Below are 27,602 nucleotides of genomic sequence, written 5' to 3' on the forward strand. Positions count from 1 at the left end.
GCTCTTAATGAAAAATTCCATGTATGCATGCATAGTATTTTCTGTTGATCAAGTCATTTTGCTGTTTGAAACAAATTGAACCATTTGTTAACGGTTAAGTTCTTGGGTGCAGTATTTCAACATCTGGATGAGAAGCGTGCCCAAAGTAAACTGCCTGTTACTCAGGGCCAGAAGCTAGGATATAATTGGTAGATTTGGATAGAAAACTCTAAAAGTTTCCAAAACTGTTAAAATAATGTCTGTGAGTATAACAGAACTGATATGGCAAGCGAAAACCTGAGGAAAATCCATCCAGGAAGTGGATTTTTTTATATATAGGCATTTTCAATTGAATGCCTATAGAGTATCTATTGGGTTAGAACCCAAATTGCAGTTCCTATGGCTTCCACTAGATGTCAACAGTCTTTAAACATTGTTTCAGGCTTGTTTTCTGGAAAATGAAGAAGAATGAGACCTGTCAGTGGACTGTAGAATCATGCAGTGCTGGTTTGCACGCGTGACCGATTGCGCGCCCTTCGTTCTTTTTCCTTTCTATTGAATAGGCTATTGTCCGGTTGAAATATTATCGATTATTTAGACAATTGACAACCTGAGGATTAATTATAAACACCGTTTGACATGTTTCAACGAACTTTATCGGTACTATTAGGATGTATTCGTCTGCATGTTTTGACCACCTTTGAGCCAGTGGATTACTGAACAAAACGCGCCAACAAATGAGTTTTTGGGATATAAAAAGGTACTTTATCGAACAAAACTAACATTTATTGTGTAGTTGGGACTCTTGTGACTGCAACCATATGAAGATCTTCAAAGGTAAGTGATTAATTTTATCGCTATTTCTGACTTTTGTAATTCCTTTACTTGGTTGTAAAATGTTTGTATGCTTTTGTAAGCGGGACGCTGTCCTCAGATAATCGCATGGTATGCTTTCGCCGTAAAGCCTTTTTGAACTCTGACAAAGCGGCTGGATTAACAAGAAGTTAATCTTGAAGCCAATGTATAACACTTGTATTTTTTATGAATGTTTATTATGACTTTTTCAGCATTTTGAAACTGGCGCTCTGCAATTTCACCGGATGTTGTCGAGGTGGTTCGCTAGCGGAACGCCTGCGCCAAAAAGGTTAATGAGGATCGGTTAGTCTACAGCAAAATTGACCAAAATTTGCATGCCTACTTCCAAGATATCATACTTATGTTTGTAGGCCCATCTTATCCCCAAACTTGACTCCTGTATTGCATTGCACCAACTCCTGGCCCATCTTCCCAGAACATTTTCCTAAAGGGGGGGGGGGGGGGGGGGGGGGCTGTACTACGTGAATATCATCAGGCAGCTATGGTGAGAAACATCTCGGTTCCCGGGGCAAGAACCCTTTGCTATACTGGAGCACGAGTACAGGACAATACAAGGCTGTCCAAAAAAAAGTGACCAATTATTTCAGGCCCGGCACCATCGCTGTGAAAGACTCTGCAGGCTACTGGCATTACACATCTGGCTAAAAGACTACTGTATCTCTGTTGGCATATCTTTAAAAGTTAACTTTGACACCTTTTGGAAAAAGAAGATGCTTTACAGTAATGACGGAGTCCATCCAAATCATTTTGGCTCCTGTGCTAGCATTTAAAGGTTGCATTGAGACAATGACTTATCAGTGACCCAAGCCCTGCTCAGATAATCCCTGCCATTTTGTCGCCGAGTTGTCATAGTGCTGCTGCTAATTGACATTGTCCCAGGGGTGTTGGCAGTCATAATGTAAATAACCTCATTATGTCCCTCCAACTCCCCTGAATGCCTCGGTCAATCCCACAGCTATTGTATGCAGTAATCATGAGCCTGAGTTATACTGTTATCACTGAGGCTGTTTGACCTAGTAGGAAGTCCACTATGTGCAGTTCACCCTGCACTATCAGCTCAAACATAAATATCAGTGTCATGTCTACTTCTGATAAGCCTCCCAGTAAAGCAATAAAAACAAGTGCTAAAAATAGCCCACATTTACATGTAGCCTAGGAAACAAGGTTCATGAAATCGATAACTTGCTAGAAGATAACGTTTATATACTATCTCTGAAACTCACTTAGATAATACAGTGGTAGCAATACATGGTTTCAACATCTTCAGAAGAGACAGGAATGCCAATGGTAGAGGAGTTGCTATTTATGTTCAGAGTCATATTCCTGTAATACTTTGAGGATTTCATGCCAAATGCTGTTGAGGTAATATGGCTACAGGTTCACCTGCCCTACCTAAAGCCCATTCTTGTGGGAAGCTGCTATAGACCAAGTGCCAAAAGTCAGTATCATGACCCAAATATTAAACTGGCTTTCATCAAGCTGCCCACTCAGGAAAAATATTTTAAAAAGTAACCTGGTTCAGGTTATCAGTCAACCTACTAGGGTATTTAAAACAACCACAGGAATTAATGGAATCCTCTCCAACATAATCCAGTTAGAGTCAGGCATTCCCCAGGGCAGCAGTCTAGGCCCCTTTTTTTTAAATCTTTACTAATGACCTTCCACTGGCTCTGAGTAAAACCTGTATCTACTGTAAATATTGTAATGAATAATGTAGAAATTGTGCAAGTTGAAGAGACTGAACTCCTAGGAGTAACCTTGGATTGTAAACTGTCATGGTCAAACATATTGATGCAACAGTAGCTAAGATGGGGAGAGGTCTGTCCATAATAAAGTGCTGCTCTGCTTTCTTAACATAGATATCAACAAGGCAGGTCCTACCTGCTCTAGTTATTGCAGCTGAACAACTGTCCTGTCGCGTTATCAGATGCCAATTAGAGGGACTTAGGAAAATTGCAATTGGCCCAGAAAAGGGCAGCATGGCTGGCCCTTAAATGTACATGAGAGCTAACAATAATATGTTCATCTCTCCTGGCTCAAAGTACATGAGATTGATTTCATCACTACTTGTATTTGTGAGAAGTATTGACATGGTGAATGTACCGAGCTGTCTGTTTAACCTATTAGCCCACAGCTCAAAAACGCATGCATACCCCACAAGACATGCCACCAGAGGTGTCTTCACAGTCCCAAAGTTGATCAGCTTAAATATTGCAGATAGATTGTAGCCTCCATCAAAACATACACACAGTACATTTGTATTTAGACCCCTTCCATTTTTTCACTTTGTTACATTACAGCCTCATTCTAAAAAGTATTCAATAAATGTTCATCCTCATTCTACACACAATACTCCATATTGACAAGGCAAAAACAGGTTTAGAAACCATGGAAATCTGCTCCAGACTGCTCAGGATCTCAAACCGGGGTTCACCTTCCAACAGGACAACGACCCTAAGCAGACAGCCAAGACAACGCAGGAGTGGCTTCGGGACAAGTCTCTGAATGTCCTTGAGTGGCCGAGTCAGAGCCTGGGCTTGAACATCTCTGGAGATAACTGAAAATAGCTATGCAGTGACACTCCATCCAACCTGACAAAGCTTGAGAGGTTCTGCAGAGAAGAACCAGAGGAACTCCCCAAAAACAGGTGTACTAAGCTTGTAGCGTCATACACAAGACGACTCAAGGCTGTAATCTTTGCCAGAGGTGCTTTAACTTATGGCTGCAGGGGCAGTATTGAGTAGCTTGGATGAAAGGTGCCCAGAGGAAACGGCCTGCTCCTCAGTCATAGTTGCTCATATTTGCATATTATTATTAGTATTGGATAGAAAACACTCTGAAGTTTCTAAAACGGTTTGAATTATGTCTGTGAGTATAACAGAACTCATATGGCAGACAAAAACCTGAGAAGTTCCACTTCCTGTTTGGATTTTTTCTGAGGGTGCTAGATTTTCAACCAAGCGCTCATTGAAATTACAGCGAGATATTGATGAGTTTTCACTTCCTACGGCTTCCACTAGATTTCAAAAGTCAATAGAACTTTGTCTGATGACTAATGTGAAGGGGGGCCAAAGGAGACAGGAATTAGTCACCACTGCCACGAGCTGACCACGCTTTGACCACGCTTTGACCACGCGCGTTCACGTGATAGGCAGCTTCGTTCCGTCGCTCAACTGAAGTCAATCTAATTCTCCGGTTGGAACGTTATTCAAGATGTATGTTAACAACATTCTAAAGATTGATTCAGTACATCGTTTGACATGTTTCTACTGACTTATGGAACTTTTGGACATTTCGTGACGTTATAGTGGACACGCTTTGTGACTTTGGAATTGTTTACCAAACGCGCCAGCCAAAGTAGCTAATTGGACATAAATAACGGACATTATCGAACAAATCAAGCATTTATTGTGGACTTGGGATTCCTAGGACTGCATTCTGATGAAGTTCATCAAAGGAAACATTTATCATGTATTTTCTGGTTTCTGTTGACCCCAACATGGCGGCTAATTTGGCTATTGTTTTGAGCTCCGTCTCAGATTATTGCATGATTTGCTTTTTCCGTAAAGGTTTTTTGAAATCTGACACAGCGGTTGCATTAAGGAGAGATATATCTATAATTCCATGTGTATAACTTGTATTATCATCTACATTTATGATAAGTATTTCAGTTGAAACGATGTGGCTATGCAAAATCACTTGACGTTTTTGGAACTAGTGACTGTAACGCGCCAATGTAAACTCCGATTTTTTGATATAAATATGAACTTTATCAAACAAAACTTGCATGTATTGTGTAACATGAAGTCCTATGAGTGTCATCTGATGAAGATAATCAAAGGTTAGTGATTAATTTTCTCCATTTCTGCATTTTGTGACTGCTATATTTCGCTGGAAAAATGGCTGTGCTTATTGCTTACATAATTGTTTGTAGTGCTTTCGCTGAAAAGCATATTTGAAATCGGACACTTGTGGGATTATCAACAAGATTACCTTTAAAATTATATAAGACATGTATGTTTGAGTAATTTTAATTATGAGATTTCTGTTGTTTGAATTTGGAGCCCTGCACTTTCACTTTCATATCGATCCCAGTAGCGGGATGCAGCTTAATGCAGAATTCCACAACAACAACAAAATTACAAAACGCATAAGAAATATCTTGCTGCGTTTTGTCAACGCAGATCTAAAATGCTTCTTATTGTAATTTCTGCTTGGCATCAGACTCATTTTGTGCTCAGTTGCACGTCTACACTCGGATGAGAATTCATTTTTATAAGTAGACAGCACTCTGAATGATGTGTAGCTACTTTTCTCAGGTAAACACCAGTTTAACTTCAAGCAAAACATTGTGAAATGTAACTGATTAACAGAAATAAAAAGACCAGCCAAATAGTGTTGCACTTCTGTTCTCATCTGTTGAAAATGAAGATATTTTCTGCCGAATGTGCTGCACTAATGCATTTTCTGTGAAGGAATACTGTTGTTGCATGTAAAGCTATCCCCGACTCAAAAAAAAATAAAAAAAATTGGTTAGCCAACATTTTTAAAACACATTTTTCTATAAGTAGACACACCCTACGTGTTTTAATAAAATCCACTATATGGACTGAGCTTGTCTGATGCTTTAAGCGCACTGTTAGATTAAATATTTAAGACAAATAACTAGAGGGAGTCCGACCACAATTGATTTGATTGTGTCTGGCCGGTGTCGGACTTCCTGTGTGCACCCGTTGTCTCGCTCTCTTATCCCTGCTGCAGCGACCACTGCAGAACATCAGTGTTTATCGTGCAGTCCGTGTTGCTGAAGAAGCAACTTAATTAAAGCCATTTCTGACTGAAGAGTTATCAAAATCACTCATTTTGTTTAGAAAATAAACATTCCCTATTCCCTCAACCCTTGCTCTCCCATCACGACAGCAAAATGGATGCGGAGGACGTGAAAAATAAACTCGAAAAAAAAATATTTACTGGGTGCAAGAGGGAAAGGGGAAGTAAGATGTGTGGAATAGATTTGATTTAGTTGTGGAAACTACTGGAGATAAAGAAAAAGGAGGAAGGTAAGGAGCAAGCGCTGTTTGCATATTGTGTGCAAAACAGGTTAGATTACAATTTTATTTTAAAAAAATAAAAAAATTGGGGACTGTTTGGAACAATGTAAACACTAAATTATAAAACTACCAGAGTTTAACAATTTGCGTTGTAAAGCCTTTATTACAGACTAAAAACAGTAGCATGCATTTGTTAACGTAATTGCCAACATGGAAAGGTTTATTTATTGTTTACACTAATTATTCAAGGGTCCCTTCATAATTTCATTTTAAAAGTAAAATGCTTGATTACATTTCAAATCATGAATGACTTGTATACTGTGTGATAATATTGATACAGTAGCATATAAATGTCTCTCATATATATATAGAGGGAGAGAGAGAGAGAGACATTTAGGCCTAAGTAAGTTACGGTATTAAGACTAAACAGGATGCACTCATAAGGCCTACAGCTCGATGGTGGTTATGCAAGGCTACTATACTAACCCTACGAATGACAACGACATTATTAATATAATGATATGATCATATGAGATTCCTCAAAGTAGCCACCCTTTGCCTTGATAACAGCTTTGCACACTCTTGGCATTCTCTCAACCAGCTTCATGAGGTAGTCACCTGGAATGCATTTAAATTTACAGGTGCGCCTTATTAAAAGTCCATTATTACTTAACGACATGACCCTTCAATTCTTAACATTTCAGGAACTTTGAAAGTTTCTTAAAGTGCAGTCGCAAAAGCCATCAAGCGCTATGATGAAACTGACTCATGAGGACCACCACAGGAAAGGAAGACCCAGAGTTACTTCTGCTGCAGAGGATAAGTTAATTAAAAAGTTACCAGCCTCAGAAATTGCAGCCCAAATAAATGCTTCACAGAGCTCAATTAACAGACATCTCAACATCAACTGTTCAGAGACTGCATGAATCAGGCCTTCATGGTCAAATTGCAAAGAAACCACTACTACAGGACACCAATAAGAAGAAGAGACTTGCTTGTCCATGAAACACGGGCAATGGACATTAGACTGGTGGAAATCTGTCCTTTGGTCTGATGAGTCCAAATTTGAGATTTTTGGTTGGTGGTGTGGGGGTGCTTTGCTGGTAACACTGTCAGTGATTTATTTAGAATTCAAGACACACTTAACCAGCATGGATACCACAGCATTCTGCAGTGGTGTGCCATCATCTGGTTTGCGCTTAGTGGGACTATCATTTGTTTTTCCAACAGGACAATGACCCAACACACATCCAGGCTGGTAAGGGCTATTTGACCAAGAAGGAGAGCGATGGAGTGCTGCATCAGATGACCTGGCCTCCAACAATCCACCGACCTCAACCCAATTGAGATGGTTTGGGATGAGTTGGACCGCAGAGTTAAGGAAAAACAGACAAGCGCTGGAACTCCTTCCAAGACTGTTGTAAAGGCATTCCTCATGAAGCTGCTTGATAGAATGCCAAGAGTGTGCAAAGCTGCCATCAAGGCAAAGGGTGGCTACTTTCAATAATCTATTTTTTGTTACTACATGATTCAATATAGGTTATTTCATAGTTTTGATGTCTTCACAATTCTTCAACAATGTAGACAATAGTAAAAATAAAGAAAAACCCTTGAATGAGTAGGTGTGTCCAAACTTTTGACTGGTACTGTATATGGATGACTTAAAGTCAGGCACATTTAAGTTGGGCTATTGATTAGACCTAATTAAGTTAGGGTTTCCCCTCTCACTTTTCTTAGACAATTAAGGCAAGGGCTGTTTTCCTGTCTCCTAATTCTACCTCCTCCGTATTGTTCTCAACACCAATATACTGGTTAACTTCACTATTATGCACATAGCAACATGAATAAGGCACCAATTCAACAGCGCACTGGCGTTTCAGAACCATGGACAGCGACCGCTCTAAAGGCAAGAGAAAGCATGATATAAAATTATATTTTTATTAGTTGCACCATTGTTCTTACATAATATAAACATATACAATTTCAGTAGCACAAAAGTGACAGTGACATCCCCACAGCCTCCGCAATAGATTAGTCCACTCAGACAGGTGTGAATCAGACAGGTATCATGTGCACCATGAATTTTTTTGTGACTGCTCAACTAGCGAAATCTAGGTCGACCAACAGCCTATCGATTACATAATCGACCAGTCAGTAAAAAAAAAAAAATTTTTTTTTTTTTAGAAAGGGTCAGTCCTAGTTGCATGCCCCTGATCAGACAAAAAAAGTCACTCTTTAATTTGAATGTAAACATTCAGGTCAAAAGGTTTAAAAGATTTGATGCTCTGCATTTTGAAAATGCTGATTTCTTAACTCTAAAATTGACCCATGTACATCGTGACATATTTCATTATGCCTTACGTCATCTTCATGGAGTCTTGTCCCGCTACTGAACGGGCAAGTGTTCAATGAAAGATGGAAGGAGAGCCTCTCAGAGATCACATGTATTCTTGGGAGATTAGAAAATATGAACTTCTCATTCATGCCAGGATAAATACAGTATCAGGTGATAATAAAACAAGTTGTTTAATTACTTTTTCCTCAACTTGTTTCTCAAACTTTATAACAAGTCAAGCTAGCTTGCACTGCAGAGCAGCTAGCTAGCTAGCTAAAAGACATGCTAGTTGAAGATAACATTGTAGCTAGAGAGCAATTGGGGGGGAAGGGTCTTGGTCAGGGAGGTGACCAAGAACCCGATAGTCACTCTGACAGAGCTCTAGAGTTCCTCTGTGGAGATGGGAGAACCTTCCAGAAGGACAACCATCTCTGTAGCACTCCACCCATCAGGCCTTTATGGTAGAGTGGCCAGACGGAAGCCACTCCTCAGTAAAAGGCACATGACAGCTCGCTTGGGGTTTGCCAAAAGGCCCCCAAAGGACTCTGACCATGAGAAACAACACTCTCTGGTCTGATGAAAACCAAGATTGAACTCTTTGACCTTAATGCCAAGTGTCACGTCTGGGGGGAAAAACATGGCACCATCCCTACGGTGAAGCATGGTGGTGGCAACATCATGCTGTGGGAATGTTTTTCAGCAGCAGGGACTGGGAGACTAGTCTGGATCGAGGGAAAGATGAACGGAGCAAAGTACTGAAAGACCCTTGCTGAAAACCTGCTCCAGAGAGTTCAGGACCTCAGACTTGTGCGAAGGTTCACCTTCCAACAGGACAATGAACCTAAGCACACAGCCAAGACAATGCGGGAGGGGCTTCGGGACAAGTCTCAAAGTCCTGGAGTGGCCCAGTCAGAGCCCGGACTTGAACCCGATTGAACATCTTTGGAGAAACCTGAAGATAGCTGTGCAGCGACGGCCCCCATCCAACCTGACAGAACTTGAGAGGATCTGCAGAGAATGGAAGAAACTCCCCAAATACAGGTGTGCCAAGCTTGTAGCGTCATGCCCAAGTAGACTTGAGGCTATAATCACTGCCAAAGGCGAGCAACAAAGTACTGAGTAAAAGGCCTGAATACTTGGGTAAATGTGATATTTCCGTTTCTAAAAACCTATTTTTGCTTTGTCATTATGCGGTATTGTGTGTAGATTGAGGGGAAAACTGATAATACATTTTTGAATTAGGCTGTAACGTAAAATGTGGAAAAAGTCAAAGGGTCTGAATACTTTCCGAATGCACTGTGTGTCCAGGGACCTGGCTGCCACAATTTCAAACAGACCCCCCCCCATGTGAACAAACACCCCCTGCACTTTATAAAACCACTCCACAGCTGCAATGTTTTTCCACACTGATATAAAAACCTGCCAATTGTACTGCTTACAGAGAGAAACCGTACCAAAATGATTTATACCTCAACCAAGGAGATTGAGCTATTGTTTCGCTATAGCTAATCAAATCAAATTGAATTTTAACATGAATACAACGGGTGTAGTACAAATTCTTGCCTACGAGCCCTTCCCAACGATGCGGTTTAAAAATAATACAATTAAAATAGTGACACGAGGAATACAATTAAATGCACAAGAATGGAGATGTATACAGGGAGTACCAGTACCAGATCAATGTGCAGAGGTAAAGTATTAGAGACAGACATGAATGCAAGGTAAAGTGACTAGGCATCAGGATAGATAAGACTAAAATAAAGAACAGAGTAGCAGCAGCAAATGAGTGTGCGTGCGTGTGTGTAATGTGTGCATTTGTGTTGTCGGTATGAGTGTGTAGATGTATGTAGAGTATTTGAATGTGTGTGGGTTTTGTGTGGGAGTGTCAATGTAGTGTGTGAGTGTGTATATATAGTCTAGTGAGTGTCCATAAGAACAGCGCAAGATGGAGAGTCAGTACAGATAGTTCGGGTACCATTAATTGACCATTTAGCAGTCTTATGGCTTGGGGGTAGAAGCTGTCTCAGAGCCTGTTGGTCCATTTGCCGGATGGTAAAAGAGTGAACAGTCTATGGTTTGGGTGACTGGAGTCTTTGGCAATTTTAGTCTGGGCCTAAATCATGTATCTGAATGGCTCTGCCCCTGAGAGTCCATAGTATGTTGCCTGACAGCATTTAGTTGACTTTCTAGCTAGGTTATTCCCTTCTATGGTGAACTGTAACAGGGTGAACGATGGTGGTGGGGCCTTACCTGTCCTCGTCCCAGTCCATTTGTATGGGTATTCCAAACAGGCTGTTCACAGAGGGGTTGTCGGCCTGATGCAGGCCCTCTGGGGTCTTCAACAGGTTTTTCTCAGCGATGGCGGGAAGCTGAGCCGCCGCGAGGCCCTCCACCTTCCTACTGCCCTCCTCCACCTGGTCAAACCCGGCAGCCAAGAGGTCCTCCACCCCCCCACCATTGCGGGCCATGGGGGCCTGTTGCCCGGGCAACAAGAAGGCGGTCAGGTTTGACATGGTGGCAGGGACTGCTGCAGCGGTGTTGGAGGCACTGGGCACAGTGGTGGGCATGCCGGCAATGCTGGTGGTCACAGCTACGACGGCGGTAGGCACGTTTTGGGCACTGGGGGGCATGGAGTGGTGCCCGAGGGGCTGAGGCATCCCTGTGGGGGCGTACTGACACACAGGCTGCTGCAGGGTAGAGGCTCTGCCCAGCAGCATGGAAGCCCCAACACCTCCAATACCTGCACCCATCAAGCCTGGAGCTGGCTGACTAAGGGGTAACGAGACACCTCCCCCCGCTGCTGCCAACTCCCCTACCTGGCCCTGCATCGGCACCCCGGCGGAGGGAGTCATGACCGGCGATGGGCCCTGACCCATAGGTTGTCCCACGGAGAGGCTGGCCATGGAAAGGGTCTGGCCAGCCGACGCCACTGCCTCCATGACAGGTTGGTGGTGTTGGTAGTAGTCAGCCTGGTTCTGGGGCAGGCCTGGGGGTTGGTTGGATAGATGGTGTCCCAGTGGAAGATGCTGTAGCATGGGTTTCTGCTGCTGGAGAGGGTAAGCCAGCGGCTGGGTCTGGGCTGCCGGGGGCACGCTATGAGATTTCTGTACGTGGATGCCAGTTTGAGGCAGACCGTTGAACCCCACAAGGAGGTTCTGGAGGGCAGCGGGTTGGATAGTGCCCAGAGCTGGCTGCTGAACTGAGACAGCCATGGGTTTGTTGGTGGGGAAAGCATTGGATGTGGCTGTTCCAGGCTGTCCCATGTTGTAGTTTTGGTGGTGGAGCTGCTGCAGTGTGTCCACTGGGGGAATGTGCGAGGCACTAAGTGCAGCAGCATCCACTATAGAGTCTAGGCCCTGGCCTGAGAGAGTTGCCGGTGCGACCACCGAACCACCTGTCAACCCCAGCCCGCTTTCCTTGTCGGCGCTGGGGTCCAACGCATTGGCATGCCTAATGTTATCCGCAGTCCTGTTAACCACTGTGTTACCCTCCGAGTCTTTCTCATAGAACTCTGTGCAAGTCCATCGGCCCCTTCTGAAGGGCTCTCCAGTACCATGGTCAAGTTTGATGACCCTGAAGCGTGAACTGCAACTAGTTGTCGACGTCGTAGAAGTAGGGGTTGAACTAGTCACTACTGGCTGGGATGTGCTCACTGACACGTTGGTAGCCACCCCACTGGTCACTGGGGCAGGCTGTTGCACGAGCCTGGACTGAGCGATACTAGGGAGGCCGCTTGAGGAACCAGTTCCCATAGTTTGCTGGCTAACATGAGAGCCTGCCACTCCCACCTTTCGAATAGCAAAACACTCATTTGGGGGACCCGACATTGTAGGTAGCTGCCCAACTTGAGGTATAACGCCAGGTGCCTCTTGCTCCCCTACATGGTTTAGGGTTTCCTCAGATGAACTTCGATCACATACCTCCGGCTCGTAGTCAGCCCGGGACATGTCGAATATTTCCGAAGACACGTCTTCAGTCCGTGATTCGTCTGGGTCGTCCAGGCTCTCTGTGTCATCCGTGGCACTGCTGGCCGCCACCTGAGCCTGTGTCACACTTGTGATCTGAAAACAGCTCTTCTTTTTAGCCGGCATTTTAGACATTTTGAGAGCCTGCGTTTACAACTCGTCTAAATATCCTGCGTCTAACGCGAGTGGGCTAGTACCAGCTGACAAATGGCTATCTGAAACAGCGTATTTGCATCGATTTCAGTTATTATATTATCAAGACGAGTAAGTCATCCTACCTCCTCTCGTCTCCTGTTGCATTTTACGAGTTCATAACATTGAAGACCGACCCTCTCAATTCAAGCAAGGCGGCGTTTGCCAATAGAAGTAGCTAGCAATTAAATAACTGATCCAAAGCTTTGATCCGTCCGAACCGGCCTGCCCAGTAAGTAATGTCCCGACTCCGTAGTTGTCAGATGGCCGCTGTCGCAGATAGAGCTCCCCAGCTGCAGGAGCTACTTTAGTCTGAGGCGGGCCCGTACCCCTCCACTCAAAGAGCTAACGTGGTTGGCTAGCTAGCTAGCTTGCTAGCTACAACACTCCTTTACGTTGGGACAAGTATGTAAGACATCATGCGGATCAAGTCTACTCTCCCCTCTTGACTTGCGAATAAAAAATTATTCAATACTAACACTGTTTAAAAGGTAATTGAAACACATTACCAAGAATACACTGTCACTATTTCCCACTTCATGGAACTGACATTCCAAACAGCGCCTACCTTACTCTTGTCAAGAAGATGGCTAGCCAGTTATATCAGAGAGGAAGAGGCAAAGCGAGAGGGTTTACTCCGCACAAAATCTGTCCACGAATTTAAGACTACCAATGAGAAATTGTTGTAAAGAAGTCAATGACAAGTGTCGAATTTGGTCAATTGTTTGATTGTCACGAACGCACTGATATAAGTAGACGCACATGGGATTTCAGCAACTTAGAAAAAACAACTTTATATCGGAGTTGTGACTGTTGTTCACACGCGTATTTGCCCTCTTATTAGCTAGTATGGTCCCACAAGATATCGTCTCTTTCCGCCTGCCTTCCATCTTCACGGACATGTATTTCCATTGTTAGAGCAGTCACTCGACTGTCTTGTCAACATAATAGAAAATATTTGGTTACGTACAATTGCACTGCATCGTGGGAAGCGAACGCAACCATTTTTACGTACATAATGATTGAGAATTTCATTTCTCTCTCTCTCTCAATATATTTACTACACTTTTAGACCATTTGTCTTATTTCCTTTTAGACCACTTAGTATTTGAAAGGGGGACTTCACCCCTTACTATCCGTTCCCCTCAAGGGATTGGTGAAGAACACCATTGAAGGGAGCAGGAACAATCCAAACTAAAACTCTGCCATGGACCCCTGGTAGTCTTTGTTTCTTTGGACCCCTGGTGGCCAATGTATACAAATCTTAACATATTCAGTCAGTTCAAAGAACTATAGATGGCTGTGAATCCCTCGAAAATACACTATATATACAAAAGTATGCGGACACCCCTTCAAATGAGTGGATTCGGCTATTTCAGCCACACTGTTGCTGACAGGTGTATAAAATCGAGAAAACAGCCATGCAATCTCCATAGACAAACATTGGCAGTAGAATGCCCTTACTGAAGAGCTCAGTGACTTTCAATGTGGCACCATCATAGAATGCTACCTTTCCAACAAGTTAGTCCATCAAATCTCTGCCCTGCCAGAGGTGCCCCGGTCAACTGTAAGTGCACAAAAGCCTAAGATCACCATGCGCAATGCCAAATGTCGGCTGGAATGGTGTAAAGCTAGCCGCAATTGGAATCTGGAGCAAAGGAAAATCGTTCTCTGGCGTGATGAATCACGCTTCACCATCTGGCAGTCCGACGAACTAATATCGGTTTGGCGGATGCCAGGAGAACACTACCTGCCCGGATGCATAGTGCCAACTGTAAAGTTTGGTGGAGGAGGAATAATGGTTGTTTTTAATGGGGCTTTTTTTGTGATTCGGGCTAGGCCCCTTAGTTACACTGTTAAAGCAGCAAAGGGGGGGACCAACTCCATATTAATGCCCATAATTATGGAATGAGATGTTCGACGAGCAGGTACTTTTGGTCATGTAGTGTAGTTTGCATTAGGATCTAGCAAGTTAGAACCTGTGCCTACATATATTTAGGTTTGACATTGTTCATAGTATAACTGCCTTAATTTAGAGGGGCATTCCAAGCACACCATGATGATTTTTGTGTTAGTAGTTTAAGATTATTGGATTGGTCCTACCCAGCTTCTTCAAAATTATATACTTTCATTTATTTCTGCTCTATTGTCACCATGAGATCTCATTTTCCAGGTGGGCTGTAATATTGTATTTCTGTATATGCTTATTTACTGAATCAGCTCATGGTAACTTTCTTTGCTTTGGGCCATATCAGCAATATGCAACGTCTTATGACTACAATTCACTAATATTAGACTTGGTTGTACTCGTATCCTTTACAAATTGGTCATAGTGCTGTATCAAAGCATTTTAGGCACTTTACGAACAGCCTCCACTGAAAACCCCTGATTCAGTTCTTATATTTGAAAAAAAAAACACTGCGTAACCCTGCATAGTCTGCATAACATCGCTGACATATTTCTGGTGTTGCATTGGGTAGCTACATAGATAGATAATGTGTTCTTTGTCACCAGAGGAACATAAAAGCATTACATATCAAAGGGAATATGTGGTTTAGAATATGTATATGATGGACTTAGCAGTTTAGTTATATACACAAATCCCAATTTACATCCATATAGCACAAAGGGAATGTTCTTCACAAATTTCCTAGAAACTTGTCATGTTTTGTATAATTGGGCATTTTAAAGGTAAAACTTTGCATACATTTTACATAAACTCAGCCAAAAAAGAAAAGTCCCTTTTTCAGGACCCTGTCTTTCAAAAACTTTTGTAAAAATCCAAATAACTTCACAGATCTTCATTGTAAAGGGTTTAAACACTGTTTCCCATGCTTGTTCAATGAATAATAAACAATTAATGAACATGCACCTGTGGAACGGTCGTTAAGACACTAACAGCTTACAGACGGTAGGCAATTAAGGTCACAGTTATGAAAACTTAGGACACTAAAGAGGCCTTTCTACTGACTCTGAAAAACACCAGGGTCCCTGCTCATCAGCGTGAACGTGCCTTAGGCATGATGCAAGGAGGTATGAGGACTGCAGATGTGGCCAGGGCAATATAATGCAATGTCCGTACTGTGAGACGCCTAAGACAGCGCTACAGGGAGACAGGACGGACAGCTGATCATCCTTGCAGTGGCATACCACATGTAACAACACATGCACAGGATCGGTACATCCGAACATCACACCTGCGTGACAGGTACAGGATGGCAACAACAACTGCCCGAGTTACACCAGGAACGCACAATCCCTCCATCAGTGCTCAGACTGTCCACAATAGGCTGAGAGAGGCTGGACTGAGTGCTTGTAGAACTGTTGTAAGGCAGGTCCTCACCAGACATCACCGGCAACAATGTCGCCTATGGGCACAAACCCACCGTCGCTGGACCAGACAGGACTGGCAAAAAGTGCTCTTCACTGACGAGTTGTGGTTTTGTCTCACCAGGGGTGATGGTCGGATTCGCGTTTATCGTCGAAGGAATGAGCGTTACACCGAGGCCTGTACTCTGGAGCGGGATCGATTTGGAGGTGGAGAGTCCGTCATAGTCTGGGGTGGTGTGTCACAGCATAATCAGACTGAGCTTGTTGTCATTGCAGGCAATCTCAATGCTGTGCGTTACAGGGAAGACATCCTCCTCCCTCATGTGGTACCCTTTCTGCAGGCTCATCCTGACATGACCCACCAGCATGACAATGCCACCAGCCATACTGCTCGGTCTGTGTGTTTTGCCATGGCCAGCGAATAGCCCGGATCTCAATCCCATTGAGCACGTCTGGGACCTGTTGGATCGGAGGGTGAGGGCTAGGGCCATTCCCCCCAGAAATGCCCAGGAACTTGCAGGTAGGTGTGTAGTGTGTTGTATTGAATTTGACACCAACATACCACTTTCTATTCAGGACAAAAATATAATTGCTTTGCCACATTTTCTTGCAGTATTACTTTAGTGCCTTGTTGCAAACAGGATGCATGTTTTGGAATACTTTTATTCTGTACAGGTTTTCTTCTTTTCCCTCTGTCAATTACATTGGTATTGTGGAGTAGCTACAATGTTGTTGATCCATCCTCAGTTTTCTCCTATCACAGCCATTAAACTATATAACTGTTATAAAGTAACCATTGGCCTCATAGTGAAATCTCTGAGCGGTTTCCTTCCTCTCTGCCAACTGAGTTAGGAAGGATGCCTGTATCTTTGTAGTGACTGGGTGTATTGATACACCATCCAAAGTGTAATAAATACCTTCACCTTCCTCAAAGGGATATTCATTGTCTGCTTTTTATATTTTTTTACCCATTTACCAATATGTGCCCTTCTTTGCGAGGCATTGGAGAACCTCCCTGGTCTTTGTGGTTGAATCTGTGTTTGAAATTCACTGCTCGACAGAGGTACCTTACAGATAATTGTATGTCTGGGGTACAGAGACGGGGTAGTCAAAAATCATGTTAAACACTATTATTGCACACAGTAAGTCCATGCAAGTTATTATGTGACTTTATAAGCACATTTTTACCCCTGAATGTAGGCTTGCTATAACAAAGGGGTTAAAAACTTATTGACTCAAGAAATTTCTGCTTTACATTTTTTTACAATTTGTAAAAATGTCTAAAAACATAATTCCACTTTCACATTATGGGTTATTGTGACTAGGCCCGTGGGGAAAAAACCTAAATTGAATCAATTTTAAATTCAGGCTGTAAAAGTTAAGGGGTGTGAATACTTTCTGAAGGCACTGTAACATTATACATATTACTTTGATTATAACTCATCTGTCAAACAGTCTTTTTCTTTGTCATGTAATGTCTTTGTTTGCTGTTCCCTTCCATATGGAAGTGCATAGAATTAGGAGTTACAATAAGTAATTTAAAAGGATCTCAATGCTGCAGTGTTTGATCTGATGCATTCTGGGATTTTATTTATTTATTTATTTCTGACATTAAAAAACATTACGATAATTATTAATTACTATAAACAACCCACAACATGGGTTGTTTGTAATTATTTTAAATAGTTTTTTCAACCTTATGCTACATGGTATTGGTAAAAGGCCGTGACCGGAAGACCCATGAGGCGGCGCAAAACTCTATCCTCCTGATTCCTGGTTACAAGAAAAACTTGGAAGTACCCAGTACCAGCTCAATACGGAAGTGGTTCGGTGAAGCGGATGCTAAATTACAGGACCGTTTTGCAAGCACAGACTGGAATATATTCCGTGATTCTTCCGATGGCATTGAGGAGTTTACCACATTAGTCACCGGCTTCATTAATTAATAAGTGCATCGATGAATTCATCCCCACAGTTACCATACATACATATCCCAACCAGAAGCCATGGATTACAAGGAAAATCTGCACTAAAAGTTGGAGCTGCCGTTTTCAAGGAGCAGGACACGAATCCGGACGCTTATAAGAACTCCCGCTACGCCCTCCGACGAGCCATCAAACAGGCAAAGCGCAAATACAGAACTAAGATCAAATCCTACTACACCGGCTCTGACACTCGTCAGATGTGGCAGGGCTTGCAAACTATCACGGAATACAAAGGGAAAACCAGCCGTGAACTGCCCATTGACGCACACCTACCAGACGAGCCAAATGCCTACTATGGTTGCTTCGAGGCAAGCAATGCTGAACCATGCATGAGAGCACCAGCTGTTTCGGATGACTGTGTGATCACGCTCTCCACAGCCGATGTGAGTAACAGCTTTAAACAGATTAACATTCACAAGGCCGCAGGGCCAGACAGATTGCCAGGACGTGTACTTGGAGCATGCACTGACCAGTTGGCAAGTGTCTTCACTGACATTTTCAACCTCTCCCTGTCTGAGTCTGTAATACCAACATGTTTCAAGCAGACGATCAGCTCCTTTGTCTTGCTGATGTTCAGGGAGAGGTTGTTGTCCTGGCACCACACTGCCAGGTCTCTGACCTCCTCCCTATAGGCTGTCTCATCGGTGATCAGGCCTACCACCGTTGTTGGAGTCGTGCACTTCCACACAGTCCTGAGTGAACAGGGATTAAACATGTTGGTATTAAAGACTCAGACAGGGAGAGGTTGAAAATGTCAGTGAAGACACTTGCCAGTTGGTCAGCGTATGCTCGGAGTACACGTCCTGGTAATCCGTCTGGCCCTGCGGCCTTGTGAATATTGACCTGTTTAAAGGTCTTACTCACATCGGCTGCGGGGAGCGTGATCACACAGTCGTCCGGAACAGCTGATGCTCTCATGCATGTTTCAGTGCTAGTTTCCTCTAAAAAAAGCATAGAAGTAATTTAGTTCGTCTGTTAGGCTTGTGTCACTGGGCAGCTCTCGGCTGTGCTTCCCTTTGTAGTCTGTAATAGTTTGCAAGCCCTGCCACATCTGACGAGCGTCAGAGCCGGTGTAGTACGATTCGATCTTAGTCCTGTATTGACAATTTGCCTGTTTGATGGTTCGTCTGAGGGCATAGGGGGATTTCTTATAAGCTCCTTGAAAGCAGCAGCTCTACCCTCTAGCTCAGTGCGGATGTTGCCTGTAATCCATGGCTTCTGGTTGGGGTATGTACGTACAGTCACTGTGGGGGGGACGTCATCGATGCACTTATTGATGAAGCCAGTGACTGATGCGGTGTACTCCTAATGCCATCAGAAGAATCCCGGAACATATTCCAGTCTGTGCTAGCAAAACAGTCCTGTACCTTAGCATCTGCTTCATCTTACCAGTTTTTTATTGACCGAGTGACTTGTACTTCCTGCTTTAATTTTTGCTTGTAAACAGGAATCAGGGGGATAGAATTATGTTCAGATTTGCAAAATGGAGGGCGAGGGAGAGCTTTGTAGGCGTCTCTGTGTGTGGAGTAAAGGTGGTCTAGAGTATTTTTACCTCCTGTTGCACATTTAACATGCTGATAGAAATGAGGTAAAACAGATTTAAGTTTTCCTGCATTAAAGTCCCCGGCCATTAGGAGCGCCGCCTCTGGATGAGCATTTGCCTGTTTGCTTACGGCGGCATACAGCTCAATGAGTGCGGTCTTAGTGCCAGCATTGTTCTGTGGTGGTATGTAGACAGCTATGAAAAATACAGCTGAAAACTCTCTAAGTATATAGTTTGGTCTACAGCTTATCATGGGATTATTTTTATTTATTTAACCAGGCAAGTCAGTTCAGAACAAATTCTTACTTACAATGGCGGCCTACCCGGACGACGCTGGGCCAATTGTGCGCCGCCCTATGGGACTCCCAATCACGGCTGGATGTGATACAGTCTGGATTCGAACCAGGGACTGTAGTGACATGCAATGCCTTAGACCGCTGCTCCCACTCGGGAGATACTCTACATCAGGCAAGCAAATCCTAGAGACTTCCTTAGATATCGTGCACCAGCTGTTGTTTACAAATATACATAGACCCCCACCCTTTGTCTTACCAGAGGCTGCTGTTCGATCCTGCCAATACAGTGTATTACACGCCAGCTCTATGTTATTCATGTCTTTGTTCAGCCACGACTCTGTGAAACATAAGATATTATTGTTTTTAATGTCCCGTTGGTAGGATATACGTGCTTTTAGTTCGTCCAATTTATTGTCCAGCGATTGCACATTGGCCAGTAGGACCGATGGCAAAGGCAGACTAGCCACTAGTCAGCGGATCCTCACAAGGCAACCTGATCTCCATCTATACCTCTTCTGTCTCTTCCTCCTCCTTAAGTCATTACAAAATGGGTATGATTGCAGGAGATGAGCTGTAACTCAAATTGTTATCTCCTCCCCATGGTAAAATGTGTACAATTGCAGAAAACTTGCTTTAAAATTTTCTATATGCCCCATGGCAAAATTTGTAGAATTGCAGGAAATTAAAAACATCTTTCTAAGAGCAGCTCAAAAGGCAAGATCCGACCCTTCATATGGGTCTCGAACCTGGGCAATTTACTAACCACTTCTTCCGTTAAAGAGATTGTAACGATCCCATAGGAAGGCAAGAGTTGTTATAATATTGTCTGAAATACAGAGGTCCTCAAAATCATGAAAGATGTTGCTTTACTGCAGCAGTGTTCTATAGACACTCACCCTGTCTATTCATTCCTCAATTTATCTCACAATATAGTTTCGAGAAGAATATTACACAAATCACATAAGTACTATAATCCAAAACGTTGCAAAACCGTGAGGACATTTTTTATTTTTTATTTTGCCCCTTTAAGTATATAGTGCGAGTGAGCACATTGTGCGGAGGGATCTGATACTGACTACGCTCAGGCGCTGCATGATTACATTGGCTTTCTTTCCTGCCCGAGCCCAGACGTGTGTTAACGTTGAAGTGGGGGTAGCTATAGTTGGAGACACTAAATTGACCCGTAAGCAGTGCAACATTGGCTGTAAAGGTCTTGTCCTAGAAACTACATATTTGAGTGCATAGGAAGCTGTATATTTTAACACATTCAAAAATGTCTTGGCAAAGCTACGTGGATAACCTGATGGCCGACGGCAGCTGTCAGGATTCCGCCATTGTTGGGTATACGGACGCCAAATACGTTTGGGCAGCACATGCCGGTGGTACTTTTAGCAACATAACGGTAAGAAATGAAAGGGAAAACAATTTTAATATAGATAAATAATGAATGCCGCTAGTGGTAATTTGTCTGAATCAGAATGAATGCTGCCTGGGATAATAACAACCTCGCCGGACCTAGCAAAGAATGAGCCTGCTACCTAATGTTAGCCAGTTAACTAGTACAGTAGCTAGCTACCGTTAGCTTCACCGCATATCCCCGTTTGGCCAGCAAAGTCGATAGCAATAGCAAACTAGCTTGCTGACTTAACTTCGAATTGGTACACTGACTTGTTAGCCAATAATATTGAACTTAAACTGATGTGAATTTATCCAGGTAACTACTCGAATGCCAATTATGCAACATTTGCTGGCTGCTATCAATGTTAGGTAGCGTTATGTACAGTCTGCTTGCCGACGTTAGACACAATGAATGAGTGTCGTTGTCTGAAGCTAGCTAACGTCAGAGCCATATAATCGACCCACTACTAGGCCAGCTTAGCCAATAGCCAACTATCGTTAGTTGGCTAGGTAAGTAAATTGTTAAGACTTGTCTTGCAACGTTAGTTAGTATACACGAATAAACAGTTGAGACCGCTAGCTAACGTTAGTTGCTAACTAACGTTACTAGTAGTAAAGTTATTTGGCTAATAGCCAAGTTGGCTACCTAATGTTTCAGATTGGAGACGCTAGCCAGTAATTGTGCAAATATTTCGACATTTTATAATATCTAACTAGCTGGATAAGTAAATGTAATTGGTAGCTAGCTATTTTTCTTGACTATCTAGCTGAAAGAATGCTCAAATCAGGACCAAGATGGCTGCTCCCCATGTCATCCACAATGGGTAAACTTGCTAACTACCTAGATAAGTTTGCAACTAGTTATTACATTTTGACACCAGATTAGGTAAATGCTGTACTACTTGAATATTATTCCTCAGGTGTAATCAAACCAACTGGTAATTCGTGTGTTAAAAACAGGCTCCCCAGAGCAAGAAGGGAAGGACCATCAGTGAATTTCAAAAAGAGTAAAACTACAAAATATATGCACATGTCACCAAATAATTAAAACACTGTCTTGCAATGAAGGTCTACAGTAGCCTCAACAGCGCTCTGTAGGGTAGCACCGTGGTGTAGCTGGAGGACAGCTAGCTTCTGTTCTCTGGGTACATTGACTTCAATACAAAAACTAGGAGGCTCATGGTCCTTACCCCTTCCATAGAAATACACAGTAATTATGACAACTTCCGTAGGACGTCCTCCAACCAGTCTGCGCTCTTGTAGCATAAACTGACATGTTATCTACCCAATCAAAAGATCACATAATGAATCTAGTACTGAAAGCATAAGCTACACGTAGCACTGCACAGTGCATAAAATGTGAGTAGTTGACTCAGAGAAAGACAATAGTTGAACAGTTTTGAACCTATTAATATCTTACATGAAGGAGAAGCAAGAGAGCTATGTAAGTGATCTGTATTTGCATGTGATCAGGGGTGTAGTCATTCTGGGGGGGGGGGGGGTCTTAAATGGTAGCAAACTAAATGAGGACTGGAATTTGTCCGAGAGAAACTCGTTTGCAGTTCTTGGACTGATTACACCCTGGATTAGCTATATGCAGGCAAGAGTGCAAGGCGGATATTGAATGTGTCACTGTCTGTCACGTCAAAGTTTTCTTTCAACCTGTGTGCAGCTTCGTTGTATACTTTTATGTTACATTGAACTGAATGACTAGAATATGACTGACAGACATACAATATGCTGTAATAAAAATATGGACATGCTCGTCAAGAAAAACAAATCTTCCCCCCTCATCTTAAACGTCACTGACCGCCACTGTTTCAAAAGTACTATTCATACTCCCCTTCAAGCTTCATAAATGAACAATCAATTTTGGCAAACATGAACACGCCTGTGATTACTACAGCTGTGTGTTATGAAAGGGTCTGGGTGGTGTAAAAAAAAATCTAATCGATATTAATAAGTGGTGCCACACCCACCAATAAAATTAAGATTTGACTAAGACAGGTTGAGGTTTGCAGCTTTCGTAAAATAATAAAAGATCAATTGTGCATTAGAATACTTCTGTTGTGCTCTTTTTCAGCAGATACCGTCGGCCTTTAAAATATGACTTAAACCAAGATGAGCACCCCATTTCATAGAAGCTTTTCGTGGCACATGTCATTTCTAAATGTAACATGTCTGCATTAATTTTCTGTATACTACCACTGTTTTTCAGCCTCAAGAAATTGATGTCCTCATTGGAAAGGACAGGACTAGTTTCTTCACCAACGGCATGGCCTTGGGTTCAAAGAAGTGCTCGGTCATCAGAGACAGTCTCCATTTTGAAGGGGACTGGACAATGGACATCAGGACAAAGAGTCAAGGAGGAGAGCCAACATACAACATTACTGTAGGCAAAGCTGGCAAAGGTAAAGGGTGACAACTTTTTTTTTTACAGTGGTAAACTAAAAATGTCAGGTATTGCAACCTAGGATGTATCTGTGGCTATAACATACTCAAGTGTTGTCCTTAATCAATGCAAGCATCTTGCAGATTGTTGGTGGTTATTTATTCTCTAATGCTCTCTGTTCCCATATTAGTATATGCAGTTTTTTTTGGTATAAAATACAAAAAACAGCAGAATATATATTATTGTTAGTCTGAGCATTAACTATTGCAGAGGGAAGGAAGTGTGCATTTGTTCCATCAATTTAGACAATGGGTACAATTTAAGGTATGACATTGTAAGCCACAGCAGACAGAAATCGGAGAACTGTTAAATTTCCTCACTGGTCGGCAAAATGTGTCCATCGTGGCAAAGTTCATGTTACTTCCTTGGATCCATACTTTGTTTGAGAAATGCTAACGGTGCATTAGGCTTCATTCTATTTGGTGTATTGAGTTGAGGTTCAGAAATGGCATGAGAAAAGAAACAAGAAGCCAAGGTTTACCTACTAAGTCAATCTGCCTTTGTGGTCCTTAAGGCTTGCGCACATCGCACAGAACGTTGATCTAGAGTTCGTATGCCGATCGTTCAATGTGCTGTAGATTTCTGGCTCCTGACATTTTTTTCACAGATGCTACATGTGAAATCGGTGTGCACTCGGGCTCACAAATTACTTTGAGGCGCTAAGTGCTCTTGGTCAGCTAACTCTATTGGTGTGTCTGAGCCCTTACTCTGATCGTCTGTCATCACCTGAGTCTAATCATCAACTCTGAGGGTCTTTACCTTTGATTATTTTCTTAAGCTGCTCCTTAACTATTGGGTGGTTGTCAACCTCACTAACATTTTAGCTGCATGCTTTGGGATGTCTGTTTAATACCTTTAATTTTTCTAGCCATCTTGTCACTGGACAGTAGCCTACAATGTCTCTTCACATTCTGGCACACTAGACTTGTATGCAAGCAGTATGGGTCTATAGCCTGCTTAATTTTGGATAAACTAGCAGTCCATTGACTTCTGTTTTCAAGTCGGTCTGTCACGTTTTGAAATGCTACATGAATTAATAATATTCTGGCTCGAAAAAAATTGGGCAAGATGGCGACAAGTGTTATGAAGAGAAATGGTAGGTGACTGTCCAATCTCCCTGTGACACTTTGCATCTAACATCACTAATAATCCTGACTCAGGTGCCAGTGAAGAAGTGGCTCTAAAAACACCACACACATCCCTCACCATTACTCTTCAGATGGAAGGTTGTGCGTGTAGTAAACCAGGTGGTCTGTAGTGGTTATGATGACCCTGATAAAAGTAGCCTAATAAACCAGAGATTATACGAGCCTGGCCTGTGCCTCACATTGCATACACTCCTAAGGGGCAGAAATCTTTTTGACTTGCCTTTTTAGAGACAATTTGGCTTTTACCTGGTGTCTGTACAGTTGACCAGTTTCTAAAAACATGTGTCCTCCACATTTGCAAGTGTGCATTGAACTTGTATTCAGTGAACTTGTGAAGGGTAGATTTGTCTCTGGAGTTACCAACTCTACTTGGTTTAATGTAAAGCTTTAGAGCTTATAGTAAATACTTTATTTGCTCCTACAAAAAGGATAAATCATACCATAATAGTCGGCTGTCGTATTGTAGGTGTTTTGACCACTGACAAAATTTTTATGGGTATTTCCCTGCAAGCATGCTCTTCCTGTAATGCAAAACAATTAGCCATAACTTTATCTTCAGTTATGCCAACTGTACACCTCCATTTTGTTACTAACCTTTCCTTCACTTGACTACCTTTCCTTTAACCTCTTAATACTCTAAACTTTTCCCTTTTCCTTTCTTCTCTTTCAGTCTTGGTTCTTGTAATGGGCAAAGAAGGGGTCCACGGAGGTGGATTGAATAAGAAGGCATACTCAATGGCAAAATACTTGAGGGATTCGGGGTTCTAGTGTCACCAAGCTTGCTTAGTTAAAATTGAGGGACAAAAAGAAGAGAATAAATATTGCTTTTAAGATTTCTTCTGCAAACAGTCAAATGTCGTGGAAACTTTAATAGCAATGAAGAGTAATGGTCGTGGTGGGAACATCCTATGTCACTTTTATCCCCACTCTTAGTGGGGGGAAAAGACTATTTTCAATTTTGTTCATTTTTCTTTTTGTTTCCTTGTGTGCTCCAGCATTAGTTTTAGTCATGGGAAAGGAAGGGGTCCATGGCGGACAGCTCAACAAGAAAGCATTTACCATGGCTGAGTACTTGAGGAAGTCTGGAACTTGAAGCAGCCTCTACCCATCATCTTACTCACCTCCATTGTGTTGACAGTACTTTGAGGATTAGTTAGCAGACACATTGGTACTCTTCCCCAGTTCCATTTTTATGTACACCCTTTGTTTTATTTTTTGTTAATTCATGTTTTTTTTGTCCCTTTTCCTCACCATTCTTTCTCAGAGCATTAACACTATGTATCCTATTTCTGACACTAAAGTAAGAGCATGTTCATCAACAATGGTTGAAATGTATATTTACCATAAGGGGAATGTGCAAAGAAATTCATAAAAATATAATAAAATGTGTACCAAATTTGGACTTAGCTTGTATAAACAAATACTTAGCAATTGGAAAATGACAGGAGGAAGCACACCTTAAATGGCGGCATCATTCGATGGTGCAGACAGTTTTGCATAGGAAAATGCCTTTTCAGAATTTTGAAGCGATAACCGTCTGGTGTGGTCTCCTTTCCTCAGCATGTCAGGGTTGGAAAGTTGCATGCATATCTTTTAGTATACAGAATTTCTCTTTCCTTGCCTTTCCCAAACCATTATATTCCATCCAGAAATGTTATTTTAATTCAGTCCTCCTTGAATTGTCATTTGATACATACATCATTAAGGTAAAGATTTCCTCCATCATAGTCCTCTAAGCATACTTTGAAACCCCTCAGCTGAATCAGCCCACTATTTAGGTTTTTCATTTTTTCTTTAGGTTGCATTATCTTCCATCAAATGCTTTTGCTGTTGTAACTTGAATGTGGTCTTACAAGTCATTGATGTGGTGTTGGAATATTGTTTGAGCGTAATGGCAGATAAGATCAGCATTGCTGAGTAAAAAAAAAAATATTCCTCCCATGAACCTTCAATATGTCTTAAAGTGGACATTCCATCTTTGCAATAGCTCAGGCACATATCTAGGATATGCCAGCTCCTGCAATTGTATTTTGCGCTGCTGACATTGCGCAGTGTATCGTCCCTACAAACCATGTTTTGGCAAGTTTTTATTTTCCATAGGACCAATTGTCTGTCAGGGTGATTTTCAGAATAGCTTCAAACCATTGTGAAAGATTGTTGGCCTCATTTGTCAGTCATTAGACACTATACTTCAGATGGCTTTAAAACACTTACTGCTTCTTTAGATTACTTAGAAACTAATTGATTTACTGCTAATTTGTTAACTGATGAAATTGCAGTCTCACTTGACAACTGGTAATGAGTGTATTCTTAGTGAATGACTGTAAACCCAAGCTCTGCTGGGCAAAACTCTTTGAATGAGTTGCCTTGGGCTCTACTCATCAAAGATGTATCAGCAACTGTTAGCACACTACTTAACAGTATATTAAAAACAACATTGAAAGTGTTAATGGTGTGAAAAGTGTTAATTAATGGAAAATGGTGTTGGTTGGAATAAGAACACTAGTGAGTTGTCTTGTGAAAACTTTCAAAGAAAACTATCCTGTGCCATAACGTAGATCTGATCTGTTGCTACTGTGAGTTAGATTTTTAACTTCTGCCTCAGCAAGGACTATGGCACTCTCCTCCGGTGAAGGCTTTGTGGAATATGTCCAGAACTACACATTTCTCACTGATTTGTGATTTTTCTTTTCCCTATGCATTTGGATTCAGTCAAAGTTATTAAATATGCATTTTGATAAATGTTTGGGGAAAATGCCATAAATTGATAAATCACCTTGTTTACAGACAGATCAAATAAAAGTTATTCCAACCAGAACTGTCAACCTGTGTTCGTGCTTTATTTCCTGCTAAAGTTCTGTTTGGTTTTAATCCATCTTTATGGTAAAAGTGCTCAAATAGAAATGTGGGGAAACATGCACGACTCTTTACAATATATGTTGTTTACACAGGCAGCTCAATTCTGATCTTATTACACTAATTGGTATTTTGACCAAAAGCTATTTTGCCAATAATTGGCCAGGCGTTCAGAATTGGGTTGCCTGTGTAAGCA

At 42.2% G+C, this 27,602-nt stretch overlaps 2 protein-coding genes across 4 annotated transcripts in view; one reads left to right on the forward strand and one right to left on the reverse strand.

Moving 5' to 3' along the window:
* LOC129814390 (TSC22 domain family protein 2-like) overlaps nucleotides 1–13,340 on the reverse strand; it is a 44,776-nt gene extending 31,436 nt beyond the window's left edge. The window contains exon 1 of one of the 2 annotated variants that reach the window (XM_055867489.1): nucleotides 10,492–13,340. In XM_055867489.1, the coding sequence (XP_055723464.1) occupies nucleotides 10,492–12,341 (1,850 nt within the window). In that variant the 5' untranslated portion in view covers nucleotides 12,342–13,340. The remainder of the gene's footprint in view (nucleotides 1–10,491) is intronic. The other variant, XM_055867490.1, reaches the window with a different exon arrangement.
* A 7,297-nt stretch (nucleotides 13,341–20,637) lies between these two features.
* LOC129814391 (profilin-2-like) lies at nucleotides 20,638–27,375 on the forward strand. 2 transcript variants are annotated; one of them, XM_055867491.1, is made up of 3 exons: nucleotides 20,638–20,954; nucleotides 23,169–23,361; nucleotides 25,221–25,640. In XM_055867491.1, exons 1-3 carry the CDS (start codon nucleotides 20,826–20,828, stop codon nucleotides 25,316–25,318), a joined length of 420 nt encoding a protein of 139 aa, XP_055723466.1. In that variant the 5' UTR covers nucleotides 20,638–20,825; the 3' UTR covers nucleotides 25,319–25,640. The 2 variants fall into 2 exon arrangements, with proteins under 2 accessions (XP_055723466.1, XP_055723468.1); XM_055867493.1 differs by having other exon boundaries at nucleotides 20,639–20,954; nucleotides 25,546–27,375.
* The last annotated feature ends 227 nt before the right edge of the window (nucleotides 27,376–27,602 follow it).

The sequence above is a fragment of the Salvelinus fontinalis genome, chromosome 17, assembly GCF_029448725.1.
Source record: "Salvelinus fontinalis isolate EN_2023a chromosome 17, ASM2944872v1, whole genome shotgun sequence".
In the NCBI taxonomy this organism is placed as follows: Eukaryota; Metazoa; Chordata; class Actinopteri; order Salmoniformes; family Salmonidae; genus Salvelinus; species Salvelinus fontinalis.

Coding starts and splice junctions, on each gene's coding strand:
- LOC129814391 (XM_055867491.1), top strand. CDS start 20,826: ATGTCTTGGCAAAGCTACGTGGATAACCTGATGGCCGACGGCAGCTGT. Junction 20,955..23,168: donor GTACTTTTAGCAACATAACG/GTAAGAAATGAA, acceptor ACTGTTTTTCAG/CCTCAAGAAATTGATGTCCT. Junction 23,362..25,220: donor TGTAGGCAAAGCTGGCAAAG/GTAAAGGGTGAC, acceptor CTTCTCTTTCAG/TCTTGGTTCTTGTAATGGGC.